Here is a 10,511-nt window from a genome sequence, read left to right on the forward strand (position 1 = left end):
AACTCAACTGAGTCAACTCAGCGAATCTCAAAAAACACTGTAACTCACTCACCATTGTACAAATCGAAGCAAAAACCACACTCTATTTATCCTTTTCCTACTAAAGACAGATCTCAGATTCTCTCTACTCTCACAAACTCACACCAGAGAAACAAACATGGCAACAACACCGTCTTCTTCAAGCAAAGATCCATTGAAGAATAAAAAGAAGCAATGTTTGGGTTGGATAGAATGGTTAAGAGGATGGTTTAATTTAATCTACGAATTTCTATTCCAAAGAATCATGGCTAGTCATTTACATAACCCTATGCCACTTCCACCAATTAATGATCTCACTTGTATTGTTACTGGTTCAACTAGTGGCATTGGTCTTGAAATTGCTAGGTACTACCCTTTTATTTTTCCTTTTTAATTTTAATTATGGGGTTTTGTTTTTTATTGAAAATATTTGATCTTTGTAATTGGGGTTGGTTGGTTGGTTGTTGTTGTTTGATTATGGAGAATTACATGATTTTGGGAAGTGGGTATGTGTTGTTTTTGTGGTTGTGGCTATGGTATGTTAGAAAGGACAGGGATTTATGGTTCTTCATTGAAGTGGATTGTAAATGGTGTTTTACTTTTTTTGTTTGAAATGATAAATAATGTTTAGGCTCTCTTTGGTAAAAAAAAGAAAATAGCGGATAGCTGATAAGTTAGTTTATTGTGGATGATCTTATAGCCAATAGCTTATAAGTTAGTTTATAGCGAATAAGTTAGCTGAATGAATTTGTAGCGTTTAGTAAAATTAGTTGTTGAACTGACTTATAAATATGAAATGACATAAAAAATATATGCTTTATTAATATTTATTTTTTTTCCAAACTAAAATTACAAGGGTAAAATTGAGAGCAAAAATGATAAGCTAAAAGTTATAAGCAATTAGCTTATCAAAATAAGCTATAAGTTAGTTAAAATAAGCTATAAGCTTGTGAAAAAACGATGTTACCAAACTGAGTCTTTTTTTGACACATGAGATTATAAGCTATAAGCCATAAGCTCACATTGTGGCATATTCAAACAGAACCTTAATGTTATTGTACTATGTGTTACTCACTTGTAAGTTGTAAGTCAAGGTAGTCAACTTGTAAGTTAATGTTATTGTACTATGTTTTCCTCACCTGTAGTTGTAATGTCTTTTGTGCTGTATTTTTCTGTTTGAAATCATAAATGATGATGTTTAATGTTTTGTACGTTGAGTTGATCTCTTTAGAGGGGCTGAATTGGTTTGGCATTTGGCTTTTCTAAAGTGAGTAAAGTAAAAAAAAATCAATGACTGTTATTTCACCGCGATGATTTACTATGGTATACTTGCAATGTTCATTTTGCAATATTCATTTTTTATCTGTTAAGTGATGGTTGATAATACTCACTTTATCTTATAAAATGAGTTGATCACTTTAGAGTAGTCAGGTCCGTGAATTTGTGAATATGTTTAATTTAAGTTCTGGAGTTTGACAAGTGTTTTTCGTAATGTTGTTGTTCTTTCTATTATGCAGGCAATTGGCAGAATCGGGGGCACATGTTGTTATGGCCGTAAGGAACACAAAGCGGGCTAATGAGTTGATCCAGAAGTGGCAGATTGAATCGGCAGGATTGGGTATTGCACTCAATGTTGAGGTATCTAGCATGAGCCTACCATCCCAAAAACTTAGGAATTCTGGTATAAAAGTTTAATGGGCATACACATACACTGTCACTGTAAATCCATTTTCTACCTTCATTTTTTTCACATCATACCATCAATTTCAAAATGGAGTTACAAAAGTGGAATGATGTGGCAAAATCGTGAATTTAACGGGATGTCAGCGTAAATCATATTAATTCTTGGTATAAACACATTGATGATTTCATATTGTGTTTTTATTCACCTTCTCACTCAAAATCCCTTTGGACGTGAACTGTGGATAATGCAATTGTGATGAAACTCGACTATTATTTTTATAAGAATGTGGTGGCAAGAATGGGCTTTGATACCATTTCCTGAACTAACTATCTGAAAAGCTTCAGCTATTGGGTGAAAAGACATGAATGATTTTGTATTATATCCATTACTCATTATCGTGTAAGGAATACAAGCTGTCGTTTTGAATTTTGATAGCCTTTTTTGGTAAATTTTATTCAATCTGTCTGTTAGTTTGGATTATCTTATTTTGTTATTGGAAAAGTGTTTTATGCATAATGCTCACGAGAGATTTTGGTTGAATAATGATTAGGTTTTGAGATCAAAATGAATTTAGTTTGTATGCTTGATCTGATATTACTTGTATTCATTCACATTTCATTTTGGCTTGTCAAGGCAATGACAGTTGATCTTCTCTCATTGGATTCGGTTGCAAAGTTTGCTGAAGCTTGGAATGCACGCGCAGCACCCTTGCATGTTCTCATTAATAATGCCGGCATTTTTTCCATTGGAGGTTGGTATTTCTGAATTTGTTGATGAATTTTGGCCTATCTTCCCTCTATCATTCTGAATCAATGACGGCACCAAGTACTGGCTCTCCGTTCGTTAGTTCTGTTGAAAAAAATTAAACTGTTATCATTTTTTATTTTCTGTAACTAGATTATCAGAGGATTATAGTAGCGGAAATGCTTATTGTCGCGAAATATATTTCACGAGAAACTAACGAATAGAAGAAAAAGGAAACAGTAATACTCCCTTTGGCATGACAGGGAAGAATCCATCACACATTTTCATCACAAAACCTCTGATTGCCACTCAGCCGAAGACATTGAGTTCCATCGCAAAACCTCTGAACCACCACAGCCGGATAAACCGAGTTTCGCATTCTGAGTTTACTCAGAAATACTCAATTGTATAAGATGCCTCATCATCTCCCATCGATGGAAAGTCCCGTCCTCTTCCATCTTCTATCCCTTCATTACTATGCTTTTTCAGTACTCTCTTTCTGCTTTTGCAGTGATGATGGTATTGATCTCTCCTATTTGCCTATAATATTTGCACGACAAAAAATGGGAGGGGTATTTATTTAGAATTTCAGATTTAGTGGAGGGCTGGGAGCAAAGCAGAGTACATGCAAACTGGTATTTGGGGTTGGAATTCTGCTAGGTTCAGTAAGCAAAGCAAGTGGTATGTGTGATGGCAAACGGTTAATTACTCGTTACTTTTTAATTTTAATAAAAAGTAAAAATACAACTTAAAAAGCTTTTAGAAATTAAGTGCTGGTATATAAGTATATAGCAGAACCGCCTTCGTGAAATTCGCGAGATTCACTTTCGCGACATATAGCATTACTGTTATACTATAGTAGTGATAGATATACAATTGTAACTAACCTACTCGTTTTTGCTCATATTCAGAACCACAAAAGTTTTCAAAAGATGGTTATGAAGAACACATGCAAGTGAATCATCTTGCTCCTGCTTTGCTTTCAATACTTCTTTTGCCATCCCTTATCAGGGGCTCTCCTAGTCGAATTGTGAATGTGAACTCCATTGTAAGTCTCTTGCTATTTAAACATGACAATTTACAATTGTACATAGGATGTGACTTGATACATCGAAGTTTCCTTTCATCTATTTTTAAGTCAAAATATTACTTTTGATTTTCTTTTCCCCCTTTTTTCTATAGATGCATCATGTTGGCTTTGTTGATTCTGAAGACATGAATGTCACGTCTGGAAAAAGAAAATTTTCTAGTTTGGTGGGATACTCAAGCAGCAAGTTAGCACAGGTACACTTCCCCTTTGAAGTTTTTGATGACGGCCTGAAAGCCTCTTAATAAATATGTAGTTTTTTATCAAATGAAGTTACCGGTACATTTTTGAGTATCTTGTGTTAAATTTATATGAACTTAATTAGTTGTGCAAAATTCAACTGATAAGATTTATGCTAGAACAAAAGAATAATTTTGTTATATGTATGTATCATTCGGACCATTTAATTATTACTAATATTCTATGAAGCAACGACACATTTGAGAAGGAAATGGTTAAATATAACCTTATGTGTCGGTTTCATGTTGGTGTCAGACACCTGACATGTCTGTAATTTGAAGTGTTGGTGTTGTATAGTTAATATTTTTTGTTTCCTTTGGTTTGTATTGTTACAATGGGTATTTATGGTTTTTGATTGGTTCTTGTGTTTATGTTGGTCTGTCTTTAGCCTTCTGGTGCTGTGCTTTATGCAGGTTGTGCGACTTGGTTTGTTTTTTTCTCTTTCTAAGCTTATCTTGAGCTTGAGAATGAGTGTTCTTTATAGATATTTTGATGTTTCAAAAAACAAAAAATATTGACATTCCACATTAAATTTCAAAAATTGAAAAATGAAAGTAAGCATGTACTCCCTCCGTCCCTTAATATAAGCCCCCTTTGCAATTTTTCACGCTTATTAAGAAAAGTTGGTAGTGTAATAAATGTATACTTTTTGGGTATTACAATTACTATATTGTCCTTTGTGAAAAGATGTATTTGTTGTTAACTTTACGGATTTCAATGCAAAGTAGGGTTATGTTTTGAAAAGTAATAATAAATGTGTCTAGGGAATTGAAAAGGGGCTTATATTTAGGGACAAATTTTTTCTTTGAAAGGGTGCTTATAATTAGGGACGGAGGGAGTAATATATTTGATTGAACAATTATGGATTAACATTCATGATATGATACAAACATTCATTACATAAGAGTATTTTGACACATCTCTCTGACAAAAGTTATCCATTGATGGAACTTGGTACTTATCCATCACGCTGCATCAGTGTGCAAGTTGAATGATGTAATATCACTTGAAAGTGAATTGCTCGGTTTATTTACATCTTGAAGCTGTGGATGAAAAAATAAGTTTGTGTTTTTATTGCAGGTTATGTTCAGCAGTGTTCTTTTTAAGCGACTACCTGCTGAAGCTGGCATCAGTGTATTGTGTGCATCGCCTGGAATTGTCCAAACCAATGTTGTAAGTATTTTGGAACTAACAATTGTACATCTGTTCCTGGATGGATTAAGCTTGAGCTGAAAATTTGTCTTAAACTTGAAAACATTTTGAGGTGCTCGATATTGAATTTATGATTTAGACTAAGCACAGTTTATAGTACCATTAAGAATTCAATTCTTGAAGTCCGAAATCATGTCAACGGGAGTTCAGAATCAGAAGTAATACAGGGAAACTTAATTCAATGTTCAATTTAGTTTTTAATTGGATACGTAGCCCCCTTAATGTATGTTTTAGTATTCAAAGTGCAATTAATCTTTTAACTATGGTTAATTATTTATAAAAATCAGAATGCCTATAATAATTATTATTTCACATTCGATTAATTTCAAGCCTCTACTTAATGATACTTTTGTGATCATCGTGTGTCTATTGTTGAGTTGGGATTTAATGTAACTTGTACTCAATTAGCTTGTTCTCTAGGATTAATATTATTTATTTTGGAATATATGTTCGACAAAAAGTAGATAAATGAAAATTATGAGTTGACAATTAGATTGAAGAGGTTATATGAAACAAAAGGCTTGTTAGATAGAACTTTTTAGATGTGTCTAAAACCGTATCCGTTTAATAAATAAGGAAGTAAGGCTGACGACCCTTTCGATTTCTCTTCCCCCCGATCCCACTCATTGTCTTCACCCGAAACAAGGCAAGGGGATGAAGAGCAACCCGGGGGGCGCTCCCCATATCCCCCGTTAATCGGGAACCACGACAGGGCAGTGGAACTCCGTGCGCGCCTCAACCTTAATTCTTACTCGTGCGGATCAGTGGTAAATTTAATAGTTCTCATATTTTGTGTATTGGTTTAAAAGGCTATGATGCTAAGCACCTGTTTGTTTTAGAGTTTAGCCCTCTAAGCAATTTCATCATGTTTGGATGAGTTTACCATATAATTTCTGGTGAATGTCTCAATAGTGATTTTTCGGATTGAAATAATTGACCCCAGACATTGATTCACTGATTTTACTTTTACTGCATTATTTCATAAGTTTTCTACTTTGCTAATACCTTCAACTTCATCTATGCAGGCAAGGGATCTTCCAAAATCTATTCAAACTGGATATCATTTGATACCTTACTTCATCTTTAATGCTCAAGAAGGTCTGTTTATTCATTGCTTTTGTTGAATGTACTACATCCGGTCACTGTTATAAGCAAATTTGACTTTTTTGGTACATTGAAAAAGTGATGTATATCTGGTCCATATTACATACCAAATACATCATTTTTTCAATGTACCAAAAACGTCAAATTTAATTATAGTGACCGGATAGAGTAGATACAACAACTGTTATCTCTCAAACATTGTTTATCTAAATTTTTTACTATTCCTTCTCATCATAATTCAATATTAATATATCAAATTTTAAGTATTTCAAGCAGTGTTGTCAAATAGCAGCTATAGCAAGTTATAACACCGTAACATAGCAGGAATTGAAGAAAACACAATTTTCTGCTATCCGCGATTGACAACACTAGTGTTTTCATTCTTGAAGTACTTAAGATCTCACAGTTTTTTCTCGAAAGTCTTCATACTATAAATAATATACGACTTCTGCTACGGTGTAGGTTCTAGGAGTACACTTTTTGCTGCAACCGATCCTCAAATTTCGGAGTATTGCGAGTTGTTGAAATCAGATGAATGGCCTGTTTGTGCTTATATTTCCCACGATTGTCGACCTGCAAATCCTTCAGAAGAAGCACACAATCTTCAAACATCATTTGAAGTATGGGAAAAGACATTAGAGATGATTGGCCTTCCTTCAGATTCTGTGGAGAAGTTTCTAGAGGGCGAAGAAGTTAAATGTCGTTACGGACAAGAACAACAATGATGAAAACAAGAAACAATTCGATAATCACAAGTATTCCCAAATGCTCATCCTTAATGAAGGACACTTCACTATTTTTTCAACTACAATGATATGCCTTGTAGGGGGGGGGGGGAATTTCCAAATCCAAAAAGTTTAGGTACATTGATTATTTTTATATTTTTCATCTTATTTATACCTACAAACAGGTGATTTGGTTTTAATGTTTTGAGTTTTTGATGACATTTTGATGGTCATTTATAGGAGTTAGAACTACATTAATATTATATTGTACTTGTATAAATAATAACCCTTGTAATTGGTGAATGTGACTGTCCTAAAGAAATAGAGGGTTCCATCTTACATTGTTTTCAATTTTAGTGCTCTCTCAGGTCTCATATATAAACAAAGATTTATTTTTCAAGTTCATTGAATATGGAATAACTAATGAAGAACTAGATAGAGTATAAATTTTGTATAGAAAATTAGGTAGAGAATAAATTATTATTATATACCAATTTTGCCCCTCATGTTCAATACAACTTAGCCATTGATCCTCTTTACTCGATAATCCTTGGAAACTAATGTCACAATTCCTTAACATGGATTCAAAATTTTAGTTAGTCACTTTGTAGGACCTATTGGTGAGTTTTAAGAGCAACTACGAGTTAATTTTTTTGTTACAATAGAACCAATGATCGAATCTAAGATCTCATGCATACTACTTAAATCCCTTACCACTAGACCAAACTTAATGGCTTACGCATGAACAAACAGTCTATTTATGAATGTGAAGCTCTACTATTACCAAGAAAGATCACCAACATGAACAATTCTTTTCCACTTGACCAGTGGTTGAAATCGAAGAAGTCATCCCAACAATAAACTGTCACCGACAGTGTACATTAATGGAGGCAGTAGCACAAAAGTAGACCATCATTACACAGGAACATTGGTTAACTTAACACATTTCTTGTCCCCCTCTTTTACTTTCATACTCTGAAATCTGAGGAAATGGGACCTCAAAATTGCTTGCATTTGAGTTTTCACGCATTCACACATTTGAGTAACTCTAGATTGTTTGTGCAAATGACTTACTAGTACTAACGCATCAGTAAAAAGGCATTTAATACCGTGGAAAGCGAAGCATGAGCTCATGTGAAGCTCTGATATTCCAAAATTGGTGAAGAATCATGTCTGTCGCGTATTCGATACCGATACGCGTCTGATACGTTCCAATACGTGTATTGGAGAAGTATCCGACAATTAATACTTTTTTTATAAAAAAATGACCGATACAAGTCGAATACAACTAAAGTATACTCCGATAAGGCAACTAAATTTTTCTTTTTTTGCCTTTTAATTAGTCCATGTTTTAAATTACTCCAATATGGCTAAAGTATAATGCTCTAAGAACAGCTTGATGGGAAATTGAATTAGTTGAGTTGTCTTTAGATGAACCTGGAGGCTACAACCATAGGCCCATCATATTATTTTTTTGTATGGAATAAAAAAATAATTTAAGAAAAAATGTGAATGTTGTGCAACCGGAAGCTGAAGTAGGAAAAACTACGTGAATTGATTATTAATTTTGCATCATTTAATTTCAGAGATGAGGAGGTTTTTGGTTCCTAAAGCAAGTATTGAAAATGTGAATGTTGTGCAACCGAAAGCCAAAGTAGAAGAACCACCACTTAATGTGGCTAATGAGTTTAATTCAAATGAGATTGTGCATGATCCAGGTCTTAGGAAACAAATTCACGAATCACGAGTATGCTCGGAATATTCAAAGTTTGGCTATGAAGATGGTTCAAACTGATAAACATTTGATATTTCCATTGGTCTACAAGTTGTTGGCTTTGATATTACCTGTGTCGACATCATCCGTTGAAAGGACTTTTTCAGCAATGAAGATTATTAAATCTAAATTGCGCAACAAGATCAACGATGAGTGGTTCAATGACTTGATGATATGTTACACTGAGCGGGAGATATTCAAGTCACTTGATGATATTGATATTATCAGAACATTCATCACAAAGAAGTCTCAGAGCAGGGATTTGCCTCCTAATTTTATTTAGTACACCATTAGTATGTTATGTTTTATCTCTCTTAATTTCAAATTGTACTTTTGTTGACAAAATGACGAGCCTCTTTTATTTCGATTTTGTGACTATTTATATATTATTTCACATGTGAATTTGCGATTTAAATTTTGCTCAGGCTCCTTAAAATGTATGGCTCCGCCTATGGCTACAACGTTATTTGATGATGGAAACGAAGGAGAGCAGACTGATATAATCAGTGTTTCTTCTTAAGTAGTGAACATTAGACTATGATGTTCTTTATGGATAGTCAACTGTGTCTTCTTCTTTTTTTATAGTACTAATGATATTTTTTTGGGATAGTATTAATGGTGTTATTTTTGGATAGTACTTAACTTATGATATGAAATTGTTAGGTCAGGATCAAATGACACCAACTAGTTTGACACCAAATGTTACACCTCTCAATAATGTTTTAACCGATATAAATTTTATAAAATTCATCGTCGGATTGAAAGATTTATTATATAGATCATTTATGTAAAACTTCAGACAAATCCAAAATCATTTGATATGTTATTGCGACACATAAAGATTAACGACATAAAAAAAGACGCAAACCGTTAATTTTGATGTATCTCAATAACATATCAAATGATTTTGGATTTGTCTGAAATTTTACACAAATGATCTATATGATATAAACTTTCAATCTAACGGTGGATTTTATAAAATTTATATCGGTTAAAACATTATCGAAAGGTGTAACATTTTGTGTCAAGTTGATGTCATTTGATCCTGACCCTATATATATACACGTAAAAAAAAATTATATTTAATTTTTAAATAACGTATCGCCGTATCGGTGTCGTATTGGTATCGTGTCACGTATATGGGCTTCATAGATGAGCTCTCTTGCATGCCATGAAGGAAGCCAATCATTGAGATTTAGATATGGTTCAATTTGAAAGCGACTCACATGTGTTGACTGAAACTATTCAAACCAGACGTAGTGGTAACTCAAAAGTTAGTTTAATTGTTGCAGAAATTACGCAAATTATGTTATCTTGTGTAAACTTTGAATTGAAGTTTGTTAAGAGACAACATTATATAGTTTATCAGGGTTGACAATGACCCGAGCCAACTCGTGAATAGTTCGAAACTCGATTCGATAATTGACTCGTGAACTTTGGTCATGAACCAAATGAGTGAACTTGAGTTAAAACTTAAGTTCGTTAAATAAATGAGCTGAACATAAACTAGCAAATGATATTTGACATAATGATAATACTAGCAAAATCCATGGGTAAAATTCAAATGCAGAAACTTTACACCTACAATTAAGAAATGTTTCCAACTATCCAACATGACAAAAATTATAAAGAGCTTCAAACTCATTGTCCACCACTAAACTAAACATACACTTATTTTCTAATAGAACCTATGTTGGTCTAAGCAGATCTTTGTTTTTATCTTTATATATATTTCATTATTAATAATACAATTTCAAAGTTTCCGTTGTTTACACCGTTTCATTTGTATATTTTTTGTGAGTTTTATCGGTTTCACCACAAGTTTAGAAGATGCTACCATTTTGGTTACAAACAACCACTAAATACAAGTCAATGAGTAAAAATTGTAAGTTGCACAAGTAAAAATTGGAGGAAGAGTAGTAC

General features: G+C 33.3%; 1 protein-coding gene across 1 annotated transcript; it reads left to right on the plus strand.

Annotated features, from left to right (window-relative positions):
• Nucleotides 1–7,165, plus strand: LOC123910150 (dehydrogenase/reductase SDR family member FEY-like). The gene is made up of 8 exons (XM_045961204.1): nucleotides 1–384; nucleotides 1,536–1,656; nucleotides 2,336–2,453; nucleotides 3,358–3,494; nucleotides 3,629–3,730; nucleotides 4,854–4,946; nucleotides 6,011–6,083; nucleotides 6,552–7,165. The coding sequence occupies exons 1-8, from the start codon at nucleotides 158–160 to the stop codon at nucleotides 6,812–6,814; spliced, it is 1,134 nt and encodes a 377-aa protein (XP_045817160.1). The 5' UTR covers nucleotides 1–157; the 3' UTR covers nucleotides 6,815–7,165.
• The last annotated feature ends 3,346 nt before the right edge of the window (nucleotides 7,166–10,511 follow it).

The sequence above is a fragment of the Trifolium pratense genome, linkage group LG2 (assembly GCF_020283565.1).
Source record: "Trifolium pratense cultivar HEN17-A07 linkage group LG2, ARS_RC_1.1, whole genome shotgun sequence".
NCBI lineage: Eukaryota > Viridiplantae > Streptophyta > Magnoliopsida > Fabales > Fabaceae > Trifolium > Trifolium pratense.